At 40.9% G+C, this 14683-nt stretch overlaps 1 protein-coding gene across 1 annotated transcript in view; it reads left to right on the forward strand.

Annotated features, from left to right (window-relative positions):
* The window catches only part of sntb2 (syntrophin, beta 2), a 29449-nt gene extending 15409 nt beyond the window's left edge, over positions 1-14040 (forward strand). The window contains exons 2-7 of the mRNA XM_074631686.1: positions 699-918; positions 1848-2058; positions 3884-4026; positions 4861-5057; positions 8441-8631; positions 10450-14040. Of these exons, the coding sequence (XP_074487787.1) occupies positions 699-918; positions 1848-2058; positions 3884-4026; positions 4861-5057; positions 8441-8631; positions 10450-10542 (1055 nt within the window). The 3' untranslated portion in view covers positions 10543-14040. The remainder of the gene's footprint in view (positions 1-698; positions 919-1847; positions 2059-3883; positions 4027-4860; positions 5058-8440; positions 8632-10449) is intronic.
* Positions 14041-14683: the final 643 nt, after the last annotated feature.

The raw sequence follows: 14683 nt of genomic DNA on the forward strand, positions 1-14683 counted from the left end.
CATGTTTAAAAAGTCTAACCCTAACTGGGCCCCAAAGTGTATTTAAAAGCAGATTGAATGCCGACTTCTTTCAGAAAACTTCCCAGAGTGTTTCCTTATGGCCTGGTTTATGGCTGGCTGCACCATATATCCTGAGTGACCGGGTGTTATTGAGTGGAATCCCACAGATGGTCGAACTATCAACACACTGTTTCCTCAAGATCTGTAGATATTTAACAGCTGCCCCCTGACAAACTAGCAAAGTGACCTGTTTTATTCTGTTATGATGAGAAGTAGAGCATCTGTGGATTTCACATGTTTGTAAAAGCTTTTGCTTAATTTGGCCAGTTAGGAATGATGTTTGGGAGCCAAATGTCAATGACTTGTTGAATCATGTTTTCTGATCTAGACGTCCCACAAAAAAATGATTGGGTTGTCTTATTTCACAGTTTGTGGGTTGGTAGGCACTACAGATACCCAAAATGTATGTATGTACGTATCATGATATGTCCCCTTTAATGTTGTATTTTCAACTTGTTACGCTCCCCCCTAGTGAAAAAAATAAATAAGATAAGGCTGTTTTCAATTTGAAACTACGAACATCAAATGTCGTATACTTTGTGTGGCAATGTAACCCCTGAGGTTACCTGAGTGCCTGGCCTAGTAGTGGATGTACATTGGTTGATATACAGTATATCCTCTTCTGTGCTCCTCCATAGTGAAGTACATCCGCGAGGTTTCTCCACTCTTCAAGAAGCCGTCCCTGGTGGCCGACCTACCGTGGGACGGCGTCCGCCCACAGTCACCCAGCTACAGCGGCAGCGAGGACTCCGGGTCGCCCAAACACAGCAGCTCCTCCTCCTCCAAAGATAGAAAAGTCATAAGCCTGAAGATGTGTTTCATCAGCAGGAACCTTACCATGCCAGATCTGGAGAACAGGTACGATGTGAAACGTGTATGTATGTTGAGAGAGATAGCTGAGTATGTAGGAGTTTAGGTGTAGTTGGGTGGATGGGTGTTTTACCGCTGGGTGTGTTTTTATTTCCTGTGATCAACTTAAGATATAATGTTCATGACAATTTTTGTGTTTGTGGATATTAAATAGATGATCATCCAAAAAGAGATCAATAAATAAATAGGAAAAATTATACATGAGCACATAAATGTGATAAAGGACATTAATTCAACTTCAATTCATTTTTATATAGCGTCAAATCATAATAGAAGTTATCTCAAGACGCTTTCCATATAGAGCAGGTCTAGACCGTACTCTAGAATTTAGAGACCCAATAAGAGATCCCCCATGAGCATGCACTTGGTGCGACAGTGGCAAGAAAAAACTCACTTTAATGAGTAGAAACCTTTGGCAGAACCTGGCTCTGGGTGTGCGGCCATCTGCCTCGATCGGTTGGGAACGTTAAAGGACGTCAGAAAAATTTGTTCCACTGTCACAGAACATGTACAGTACCAGTCACATGCCAAATGATGGCACTTCTGAGTAAGTTCTGAAAATAATATCTGGCATACCTATCCTGTTTTTAGGCCCCAAAATAATCATGAAACCTGTCAAGTGTGAATATGCCATAATTTTCTTTCGTTGGGCTAGGTTATGGACGAAGCTTTAAGGAGATTACATAGAACAATTATATATTTAACAACATGTCTCAAGTATATTTAAAAAAATTCAAAGTATTTTCATTAAATTATATCCCAAAAGACCCAACACTTAGAAAGCTTAGAAATTCTGACCTTAATAGTCCATATTTTTGTGATTGTGGTTAGTTCTTTTCCATGAGAAGTTTATATTATTGTGTAGACCGTGAATGGAGCCTCTGATACAGTTCATACATTTCCTTTGTCCCATTCAGACTTTTGGAGCTCCATTCCCCGGACGGCCAGCACACTGTGGTGCTGCGCTGTAAAGACGGCCCCACCGCCAACTCCTGGTTCACTGCCGTCCACACCAACATTGCCGCTCTGCTGCCACACACCCTGGCTCACATCAACGCTTACCTGGGGGCCTCGTCCTCGGCCTCCACACACCCCCATCTCAAACACATCGGCTGGTTGGCTGAACAGGTATAATTCAGCTTTGTTTAGTTTTATAGCTGGAAATTGCATTGCTAGGCAACAGCTTGGTTTACTTCCTGTCAGCTGACGTCATTCACATACAGTGCAACAGGAAACAATGGGGACACATTTGTATCTGTGAAATGGTCTAAACAGGTGATGATCCTTTTCAGTTGCTTAGAGCTTATTGCTAATCTTTAAACTACGTCAAAGTTAATGCGATAACGCAACTTTCCACCAAAATGTAGCTCAAGTTTGCAGAAATGTTCAGATGCTTCAACCTGGCAGGAATTATGAAGTCCATCACTCTGTTTTTCTCAAAAACTGTAAAACTTATTAAACCTATCTCCTCCCACATTTGTTGCTCAATTGACACCAAACTTGCTGCATCTTCAGACTGTCCTCCACAAACCAGATTTTTTTAATTATCAAACACTGAGCCCACAGTGCATCAAAAATGTTTAGTGTAAACAGAACTGTACACAGCTACTGCAGAGTCTCACTAAACAAAGCTCCAATGTTCATGAAAATAAATGACAACATGTTGTGGTCATGGTAGATGTAGGGTGGTACATGTCAGCATTTAATCTCAAAAACTGTATCTTTGACAGTATTTTGAATTCTATACTCATGTGAACCATTACATTCAATGGAAATCAATCATTTTTAAACATCAGTTTGTCAGTTAAGGAGCAATCAATCTGTCTGAGGTTGAGCTTGAGGCAGAAGGATTAATGATGATGGACTGTCCTGTACTTCTCATTTGTCTTCCTCCTCTTCTTCCTCCTCAAAATGCCCGGACCCGACCCACAGCTATGATTAGGGGCTGGGCAGCTATTTTCTATTTACTCTATTTTTTGTTTAGGTTGCTACAGTACCTATTTCACTGCACATACACAGATCTCAAACATATACGCTGGCATTTCTGCTCTGCCTCAGCACACAGGAAGAGTATGTTTTCTTGAATTAGCTTTAGTCCTAAATTCAAACATTGAAAAGTGAACCAGGGACTTCTGTCAGTTTACATTCAGGAACAAGACTCTTATTCTGAGTAATATTCTTTTACTTTCACTTTGATGTAGTGTTCATTCAAGGTCATGTTGAATGTATAGATGTCTGGCTGTGTTTATCTTGACCGGGCTCAAACAGGAAACACCAATGCAAGTTAACGTTGAATTAGAGCCCACCCACTCACCACTGTTGCACTCACAAACACAATGTCTGCTTTGATGTCATTGCTTTTTACTGTAGCTCCACCAACACTCCAGTCACTCAGCCATGACTCAGACGATCACACATCGCCCTATTTTTACCACAATGCTATCAAAATTCAGGTCAGGGTGAGCTACTTAACTCCTCTGCAGCTGTACACTGTCAAACTCCATCACTGTACCTGTACACCAAACCTCATAGTAGTTTATACGCCGTTATACTACTTCACTATACCTGTTCCCTATGAAGCCACCTCACTATAACTGTACCCCAGACCCGGTAGTACTTTACACCCCATCAAACTACATCACTTCCTGTGATCATTAAGCCTGTGCTATTCAGTCATGTTATGATATTTTACATATAATGTGAATAGTTAGATCTATATGTCATTAGTGAACTATGGAACTGGATAACACATCTGCTTAATTTTGAAACATACACAAGCTTACCTATAATCAAAAATACACCTTTTCACGGAGTTAGAGAAAAGATTTATGGAAATACTGTAAATTACTGAACAGAACATGAAGTAAAAGATGTAATTTGAAGACTTTATGTTGCTTTCGTGTATCAGTTTAACCTATTAGTACGGACATCTCCTCCTGACTGTCTTCTTCAGGTCCAGCTGGAAGGTGGACGGCAGCAGTACAAGCCAGTGGTCATGGCACTGACGGAGAAGGACATCCTGCTATTTGAATCGGTGCCGTGGAGCAGAGAGTCCTGGTCCATGCCTCTGCTCACACACCCGCTGCTAGCCACAAGGTAAAGACAACAGACAGCAGGGCCAGACCAAAGCCAGAATGTTCATATCTTACCAGACGGGTCGGCTTTCTGTCTATCAGGAATATATCTCACGTCATGCTATGGGACCAATGAAAGTCAGGAAAATAGATCAAACATTACTCCTTTTATAGATTTGACCTTTTGCTCAGAACAGTTCACTGTCATCATAACTGTGATATGGGTTATATAAAATAGATATTTATAATTATTTTAAAATGCATTTGGATGGGACATTTTTGCAAGGTATCAGCAAATATTCAACAGCATATCAACTGTCACAAGGAACCATTTCAGGGTTGTGTCTAGAAGGTAACCCTCAAGTTGCGAAACTCTCACGAGATGGTTAAGGTTAGGCATTTACCTCGAATAGCTGAGGTTAGGATAGGAGGTCATCGGTCAGCGAGTCTTGTGAGAGTGGGGGGTTATCTTCTAGACACAACCCTGTTTCAGCAGGCTTTCAGTTCAGTACTTTCCATCTACTGTCAACTGTTAAACACCCTGATTTATGGTAAGTACCTGGAAGTTTACAGTTGCTCACATTAAAATCAAACTGAAAAAGAATTTGGTAAGCTGTTTAGTGTAGGAGGAGGAGAGGGGAAAACTTCAGCTGGGAACCCCTACCTGTAAAAAAAACAACACAAATGTCAACACCCAGTTCATCCTATTTAGGAAATGACACTAACTAGATCAGTCAATGCCTACTTTAAGAAACAGTTTAAGAGGAGCAAAGCAATTTCATTTAGGAGTCTTGCAGATTATTTATGCGAGTGGTCTTTGAGAATGTGTCCTGTATTTTCATGTCTCTCCCTCCAGACTGGTCCATTCTGGCAGTGCCCGGGGTTCTCCCGCCCAGGGTTCAGACCTGGTGTTCGCCACTCGGACGGGCACGGGGCGGGGCATCGAGTCCCACATCTTCCGAGTGGAGACCCACTGGGATCTGTCTTCATGGACGCGAGCCCTCGTGCAGGGGGCGCACGCTGCCGCTGAGCTCATCAAAGAAGTCTCCATTGGTGAGTGTGGGTGTGTGTGCAGTAGGTGATTAGTCTGTAGTAAGACTTTTAAGTCAGTTCCAAAATTCTCTGTGGACATTGGTCTTCCCAAGCAGTCTTAAGGCTGAAACAAGCTTCTAGACAAACATGTTCGGGGGTCGTTCTGAAACGTTTGCATGGTTATTTCTGTTGTACTTATTCACCTTATTCCTAGCCCCCATGATACCTTGTATGAATTATGGGTGCAACTTCTGGTGCGTTGTGTCACTGAACCGGAACTGGTGTTTTCCGTTGTAACGGTACGCTAATCCTCTCTCCCAGAGCGATTGTATTAATAAATCTAGTAAAACATGTGTGAACACCACCTATTACAGCTCAAACAGGATAATGTGATCATAGCTCTGCCTTCTACTATGGAGGGATGGGAGGACGACCTGAAGAAGTGGCCTCAGATAACCTACACTAGCATATTTAGCTACTTTATTGACTCCGTTGCTACAGACGGTGAAGCGATGAACAATCTGAAAAGCTCTGAGGCAGATCAGTACTTCCACAATTACAAGGTTTTGTTGTTTTCTACACACAGATAACCGTACTTAAACTATCTTTAGTCTAATGCTGCCCTGCACTCCGTTGCTACATAAACTGCCTCACATTATAAACTGTACAGAAAATAGTGAAAGTAACTGGCTGTCATAAAAACCGACGCTACAATGCTGTGTCCTCCCTACACGTGAAATCATAGCTGATGTTCTCCTGGCACTGCTGTCAGTCCTTTTAAGGACCTGACGTCTCTTCTCCGCTGGTCTTTCGTAGCCCAACCTCAAAGTAGGATAGGGGTTTTCCTCCGTTGGCTTTTTGTCCACTAAATGAAATGAGCACACATAACGAGGGTTTATGGTCTCTTCAAGTTTCTCAGCCACATTCTTCTGGATTCCTCGTCTGTAGGTCGGCGATGGAAACTGTACCGTTGGTCACAAGAACAATCCCTTTTTGTTTTGAGTGCATGTTCAACACACTGTTGAAGAAGACACAAATTTAGCTTTGTGTGGTTGTTAGTACAGCCACCAACAGCGCAACAAGTACCAGAGCTCCGCAAGGACATTTTAGAAAATGTAAATTTAACGTTAGTTAAATATCTGTTAAAAAAATAAAGCAGGATTTGCTAAATTGAAGGCGAATTACTTTTCAAAAGAAGCGCCGTTGGCGGTTAGCCACTATGGTTAGCCACTATGGTTAGCCACTATGGTATGGTATATGAACCTGCCGCCCAACAACAGCTGTAACAACGAAGGACATTCTGTGGTGGAATGTGGCTACAGTATATACATTCACTCATGTGCTGTACTTGGGTACAATTTTAAGGTACTTGTACTTTTCTTGAGTATTTTCACCTAACCTTGTCTTTACTTCTACTCCACATTACTCTACATATTAGGAGGGAGTATTTTACTTTTTACTCTACTACATGTATCTGACAACTATAGTTGCAATAGTAAAAAAAAAGGAGCGCAAAAGAAATGCCAGGGTTCGTGTAGCGGGGCTCTCTGACACACTGTGGATTGTTACCATTTTGATCAAATGGAAGCTATCTGTGTTGTAAGACAAGCAGGGGTTGCAAGCACTCTGTTGTGGTGTGATTGGTAGGTCTATTTATCTGTTAAATGAAAATGTTGAACACAGGAATGGAAGAAAGTTTGCTCCGGGCCGGTGGGCGATGCTTGGCTCAACTGTTTTCAACATGGCGGCCGGGTCACAAACTTTCTCATTTTACAGCTAAACAGTACACTACAAGATGTTTCTGAAAACATTTGAGGAGAGAAATAGGCATTACAGTAACAGAATATTGATTCATATTTGATCAGCGCTGCCTAGTTTGACCACTTGATCGGAGTTCGCGAGTTTCACGAGCAGTGATTGACAGCTGCTTAGAGACTGCCCGGCTCTGATTGGTTGTTAAATGCCATTAGAAGCACAGGAGGACACAGAGGAACATGATTTTTTTTCGCAGATTATCTGTGTCATGCTCTGCTGTCAGGATATAGTGACCATTTAATAAAAAATAACTTTTTTTCATATTTGCTCAAAGTTACCGACTGCAGCTTTAACTGGTCATGTTGAAATTGTACCAGACGTGAGCCAAAACGATAATGGAAATTCATGCACTGATGTGTAAAAATATATATATATTGTTACAATTATAGTTTTCTAGGTAAATCTCATAATACTTCTTGATTTAGATTTAAGGTCATCCCAAGTGTTCATGTTTTTTTTGCACACAGGAAACACTTCATTATATAGTGCAATACACTACAACACCACAGAGTGGATTGAGCACCTCCGGCATGTCTGGCTTATGTGCACACGTTTCCTTGTTTTGTATACTGTGTGTGTGATTTGTGTCAGTACACACAAGTTAGCAGCAGTGAGTAAGCAGACCGTTAACCAGAGGATGTGAGTTCACCGTCATGCAAGAAATCATCATGCTAACAAGTGCATGTTAAGTGGAAGTTAGTTTTCCAGAGAAAATGTTTGTTCTCAAACATGAGGTCTAGGTAAGCACAGATCAAATATATATATTTTTTACGTATATAGGCCTTTAAATGTCGGAGTACTTTGTCTGTGACAGGAAGCTCCTGACAGACTGACTAGCAGTGTGCAGTAGCTCAGAGAGAGCAGCTCTGTGTAGGAAAAGCAGAAGTGGGAGCCAGCAGAGGGGAATGTTTCCACTCTGTGCAGAACAATAGTTGGCTGCCGGAACAGCGCTGGAAAGCCTCTGCCTTTTTTTTTCATTTCTTTTTCTTCTTCCCTGTCCTGCACGCACATTCAAGCCAGTGAAGTTACAGTAATACACATGGAAGTACAGTAAATGCAATTAACTTTGTGTTGCAGCAGAGAGGAACATCCCATCCAGGTTGAATTCAGATGCTGTAAATAAACTTTGTCTGAGTAAGTTATTATTCAGGCGACAGATAGTGTCACTGCCGGGATTTGTGTTAATAAAGGAAGTTAACAACATACCTATCCGACATTAAACGTGCAGTAGGCAGAACATTTTTGGCATCATTGGGCAAAAATCCCATAATAACCTTTCAGCATATTGTAATTCAAGTGTTCTGAGAGAAAACTAGACTTCTGCACCTCCTCATGGCTCTGTTTTCAGACTTTTTTTTAATCACATTAGCTCCATTTCTACCCTCTGCAGCTTTAAGAGGAAGAAATGTAGTCTGCTGTCAACATATGGTATGACTTCATGGTTATTGAAGTTTGTCTTTGCCGATATGTATACGTGCAGTACACATATTACTCACAATCACCCACTGGAATGCTTCTCACCCCCGCTCACTCATACACCTGCTATTCTTCAGCTCTTTTCTCTCTCTCTCTCTCTCTCTCTCTTCCAGGTTGCACGTTGAACAGACAGGATGTTCGGCTGACGCTGCACTACGAGAAGGGCTTCACTGTGACGAGGGAGCCGGCAGATCCAGCCGGGGGCGCCGTGCTGTTCAGATACCCCTACGAGAAGCTCAAAATGTCCGCCGACGATGGAATACGCAACCTCTACCTTGACTTTGGGGGTCCAGAGGGAGAAATGGTGAGTTAAGACAATGAAATAAAAGATATACTGTAATATTTGGTTTGCTGTCAAATGACTTTTCATCATTTTATACTCCTGCCAGAGAGCAGTTGGATTAGTTCGAATGTGACTAAAAGTCATTGTAACTTTTCATTATTGATTTATCAATCGGTTATTTTTGATCCATCGTTTAGTCTAAAATAATTTAATGTCGAATTTTTATGTGATTATAGCACATTATTCTAGCAAATTATTCTGATGGCATAGGTTTTTTTTGTTGAAAAAAAAAGATAATTCAAGTGAAAACTAGTTCAGTCTGTGGTGTTGCTTCAAGCTCGTTCATTTTAGTGTGTTTTTTTGGCCGGATTTGTCTTTTTTGATAATAATACCACTTACACTTCACCAGTGGCACCAAAGTAACCATTTTGAAATGTTAAAGGCAGGGCTGGAGCTTAAGGACGTCCCGTCGTCCCAGGGCGGAAAAAAATAGGATCGGGGAGGATGAAAATTAATTTTGGGACGAATTTGGGACGGGAGTTGAAAGAAAATCGCCTGTTGTATTAGAATGAACAGCGATGAAAATGACTGCACGTTTTGTGTAGCGCACCGTTATTATTAAACCTCCTTGACAACATAAACACACACACGTACTGTCAGTGTCCGATCCGTCCCGCATGTACACACACAGCCTCTGACCTCATGACAGCCCGGCAGTAACGGAAAATTATTCCCAAATCAATGAGGTAAACTTTCTAGTATTAAGGTTAGCAGTTAGCTAACGTTAGACTGTTTGATGTTAACGGTAACGTCACAGTTAACGCAGCCAACGTCTGCATTCACAGTGAGTGAGCTGATGATAACGTTACGTTAACTAAGATGAGTCAAAACTCTGCAGCAGCTCAAATCATGTTACTAATGTTAACTTACTTACTCCTCTTCATCCCCTTTAAGGGTAATAAGGCTGCAATCAATAAATGTTGTCCGTGGCAACTTGCTGCTCCTCTCCACGACAGGAGCATGTTGTGCAGCAGCTCCTCCAACTTTAGGACGCAGCAGCAGCAGCAGCAGCAGGGCCGGTTCTAGCTTTTTGAGGGCCCATATGCAAAATCTTGTTTTTTTTTCCAAATGTGACTTTTTACACAAAAAAATATTTTAATTTAACTTAGCTGAATTGTTAACATCAAAATCAAAACAAACTTGCAAATTATAAATAAAAAAAACAATAAAATTATTTTTTTAAATAAGTTTTTGATAAATTATTAAAAAAATAACCACTATATAAACCAATTTTGATGTTTGATTTATATTAAAGTTCACTTTGAATGATTAACTAATGATGATGTAGAAAAGATTTTAAATTTGTGACGGTCCGCATTCATTTTGGGACGGTGGACGGTTCCGGGAGGATGGTGAAAAGAGTTAGTTGAGAGCCCTGGTTACAAGGGAACTCCAACAATTTTACACATGGCTCCATCATCCATGGCACGATGTCACTTGACATTGCTTATTTTTAGCCGCTACTGTCAACACACCTGAATTTCTGACGAACTGTCTGTGGTCAGGTTGCATCGTGGGTAATGTAGAGGACAGAATTACTCATTTCCTGTGGAAAATGGCAAATAACTGTTGCAATGAACGGTACAGATTGGAACCAGAAGAATTGATAGTATAATAAAGTGACTATACAATTTACAAACTCAAAAAACTTAAGTGTTGGGATGCCAGCTAATATACTGACAACTGTTTTACTTTTTTTTTTACATCCTTATGTCTCTCTTTTCCTCTTCCATCTGCTGTTCATGCTTTCCTACCTCACTTTCTCCCTCCTTCCTCCAGGTATTTGACCTCCACTCGGGTCCAAAGCCGGTGGTGTTTGTCCTCCACTCCTTCCTGTCAGCCAAGCTCACTCGTATGGGCCTGCTGACGTGAAACAACTAACAACAGCAGCAGCAGCGTGGCCTAGAGGACGGGCCCAGGCACAGCAAGGAGGGGGAAGACTCTCCCAACATGCTGATACTGGGGGGTTGAGTTTTAATTCTTTTTTTTTTTTTTTTTAATTTCTCCATTCACAGCTGAAGCTGCAGGGAAGATTTAACCCACGAGTCGTATTGTTGATTGTCTCAAAATTGTGCCTTCTCTTCCAACTTCTCCTCGGCCTCTTCCAATCATTTGTATTGCAAGGTCAGGTAAAAAGGAAGTGGCACTTTGCTTGAAGTCATGAGGTGTTAGGAGACCGTTTGGGGGGGGGGGAAGCTATTAACAATCTCATAACATTCCATGTTATTATGTATTAAATTCCATTATGATTACCTGACATGATGTTAAAAACAAACAAGCTAAGATGCGATTCCATTACAGTGCACTTCAAGCAAAGTGTTACTGAACTATATTAAGGAAAGGAAGGATTTTTAGACAATGAATACACAGCCAAGCACAGATTGGTGAATGCTCCCTGTTTTTACTCTATGCCTATCATTCCATGACAGCCTTCCAATGTACTTTGAGCTCTTTTAATGTATTCGTCTTAGTGTAGACATGTGAGTGAAAGACGCTGTTTTACAGTCAGAATGCAGTTAACTGAGCAGAGATTGTGCGTGTGTATGTGTGTGTGTGCGTGTGTGTGTGTGTGTGTGTGCCTCTACTACACGCTTCTGTTGGCTTGATAGTGTGCCTGCTGTCTGACCGACTCACCTTTTTAGCACATTATCCCAAACTACTGTTGTAATCAGGAGTGCCAACTGTGCCTTTCTACATGTAGTCAGAGACACTCTTTGTAATGTTTCCTTTTTTTTTATTTCTTTCACACAATAAGAGAATTTTAAGCTTTCAACATGTGCAAGCAATAGTATTACTCTTATAGTGTAAACCATGTTACTTTGTTTGTTTTTTTAAGTGTATCTCATGATAGCATGACTTCCTGACATTGAACTCTGTATCAGATGATGATATACAGTATGACCTGACCATGTGTTACCTCCCCTTTCTTGACCTACGTACACACCGTCTCCGTCTCAGTGTCGCCGTCATCTCGTTCCACTTTGCTTGAGATTACTGGTCTCTTGTTACCATTCCTACAGCAGCATTTCTCTGGCTAAGAACTGTTTAACAGGCTTGTTTCAGGGTGGGCCACCACATGACAGAAGTACCATTTTGTTTAATGGTCAAATACATCTCAGCTCCTATGATCCCCTGCAGTAGAGAAGTTACTGTACCCGTTATATCCTTTAGCTTATTGTTGTCTCTTCCTTCCATTTTAGTCCCAGAAAGCCAAAGAAAGTTTGAGAAAATAATCTTAACTCAAGGTCCACTGACTTGCTTTCTTTTGGAGCTTTCAGATGCATCTCGTGGTCTCAGTTGTCATGCAGCTGTCGTGAGTGAATGACAGCGTGAAGTGTGGAACTTAAAGGGGCTCTATGTAAGAATCAGAAATTGCTTGTTAGCAGTGACACCTGTGGCTGTTAAGTCAACGACAGCTTCCTGTTGCTCGCGCTTGTGCTCGCACTACGTAGACGTGAGTGTGCATCGGTCAAACTAGACTACTGTACCTCCTCATGGCTCTGATTTCGGGGTTTAAAAAATGTAGCCAGTGACGGGAGACTTTGGCCAATCACAAGTCATTTCAGAGAGAGAGAGAGTTCCTATTGGCTGTGCTCCGGCTGGTGGGCGGTGCTTGGTATTTCCTCAACAGATCTCAACATGGCTGCTGGGTCACAAACTTTCTCATTTTACAGCTAAACAGTACACTACAAGATGTTTCTGAAATCATTTGAGGAGAGAAATAGGCATTACAGTAACATAATATTGATTCATATTTGATCAGCGCTGCCTAGTTTGACTGTTTGGTCGGAGTTCGCGAGTGATTGACAGCCGGCTCTCATAGACGGCAGCTGGACGATAGACCTCAGATCAGCTCTTACTGCTTGTTTTCCTCCGGTCTGTGAAATCTTGCAGATGCCGTTAGGAGCACCGGAGGAACATGATTTTTTTCAGATTACCTGTTTCATGCACTACTGTCAGGATATAGCGATTGTTTTATAAAAATAACTTTTTAATCATGTTTGCTCCAATCTCGCCTACTGCTGCTTTAAGTCCAAAATTTCGCTTTTAGCTGTTTGATCAGTTGAGGTTTTGGTGTTGACATACAGCTGATGGCTGTTTCTGGTGTTTGTTCAGGCCTTTGCTGTTTTAACGTGTAGTGTGAGTGAGCAAACTCCATCCACTTATGAAGACTGAGATGCAGTTGAAAGCTGTGGAAAAGCCATTAAATGGACTTAGAGTTAAGGTTATTTGTTAAACTGCTATTCTCAAGCTCAAGAATGAACGTTGACGCTCTTAAGAAACTTTATTTAACAATCCCATTACAGATCTTGTCATTTCTGTCAATACTAAATACCATGAAACAGCCATTTGTTTTTATCGCTCTAGGTACAATACCCCTACATTGGGTAATTTTTTTTTCAGTGGGTTGAGGTTCGCTAACTAAACTGATTACAATCTGCCCTTCAGTTTTTCCGTTCTGTCCAGTGCCTGTGTTGAGACTTGACTCGTTAATGAGTTCTACATGACTGTAATTAACACATTTTCGTAACCTTCAGTTGCTTCGTGGTACATGTTGCTAAAGCAACCCTTCCCTTCAATAGAGCCTCTGTGTTCTTTTGGCCCTCAAACAATGTACCATTGTGTCCACAGAGCGTTTAACATAGGAGAACAAGATATCCCTTCTGTCCTCGGATAAGGAACACAATCACCAGTCTGAATGACCTCTATCCTGTTCTGGACTCTGATGTCCTTGTGATGGTTTGAGCAACTTATTTTGGCTTTTTTTGTGAAGGTGAAAATGTGTAGCCTTATAGTTGCTGTAGCTATATAGCTCTTTTTCAATCTATAGTTAATAGGCTGTGGCAAAAGGAAAGGCAGACATGTTAGAGTTCTATTTGGCCTGATATAAAGTCTTGTTCCTGTGTTGCACTCCATTAATCTTACTTTTTCACCACAATTTTCATTCTATGTTAATCATGTTTCTCTAACCCACTGCACAGATCTGATTGTCTTAAGTTGGTCACCCTTCACCAAGCTACAGGCCGTCCCTCTTTGAGCTTGATGCACTAACCTATCAAACCCCTTTAAATCTGTGAATGTACACCTCTCCTCTTCTTCCGGGTGATTCTTTTTCATCTCCTTATGATCTGAGGCTATCCTGTCTATGCAAAGCAATGCTTCAAAGAAGGGGTTTTTGAACCAAAGGTAATATCTGTGGCAGCTTGCGTCCAACACAATCATTGAACTGAAAAGTAAATAAAGTGCTGCTGCAACAACCTGTCTTATGCAAAGTATTTTAGACTTCCTTCCAAGTTACCTTATAAAATGTATGACAACAATGTAATAATCTCAAATGTAAATACCTACCAATAAAACTGTTACAAATTACACAAGTTGATGTGTGGTTTGTTGTGAAGATTTAGATGTAGGCTTTACTTTTATAATATAGACAATATTTACATTTCATTTTATGTTTCAACCGTTTTTCTCAGCGTTGAGGTGCACACTTGTTTTAAAGGTCCCATATCATGCTCATTTTCAGGTTCATACTTGTAGTTTGTGATTCTACTAGAACATGTTTACATGCTGTAATGTTCAAAAAACCCTTTATTTTCCTAATACTGTCTGCCTGAACATACCTGTATTTACCCTCTGTCTGAAACGCTCTGTTTTAGTGCATTTTGACGGAATTGCAACAGAATTGCGTTGCTAGGCAACAGCGTGGGTCCATGTGTACTTCCTGTCAGCTGATGACATTCACATACACTGCAACCAGGAATAAACTGGGACACATTTAGAATGTTTACGTTTAAATCTGTGTCAAGGGTCTAAATATTGTATATTCGTGACATCACAAATGGGCAGAAATCCTGACAGCTTGTTTCAAATGCTTAGTTTCTGAATACGGGCTGTGTGTATTTCCCTGTGGATTGAGTGTTTCGATACTTTCACAGTATTTATATAGGACTTAAACCTGCTTTATAATAAAAAAAACATGAAAATCACACTTTTTTATAATATGGGACCTTTA

Source organism: Sebastes fasciatus, chromosome 4, assembly GCF_043250625.1.
Source record: "Sebastes fasciatus isolate fSebFas1 chromosome 4, fSebFas1.pri, whole genome shotgun sequence".
Lineage (NCBI taxonomy): Eukaryota > Metazoa > Chordata > Actinopteri > Perciformes > Sebastidae > Sebastes > Sebastes fasciatus.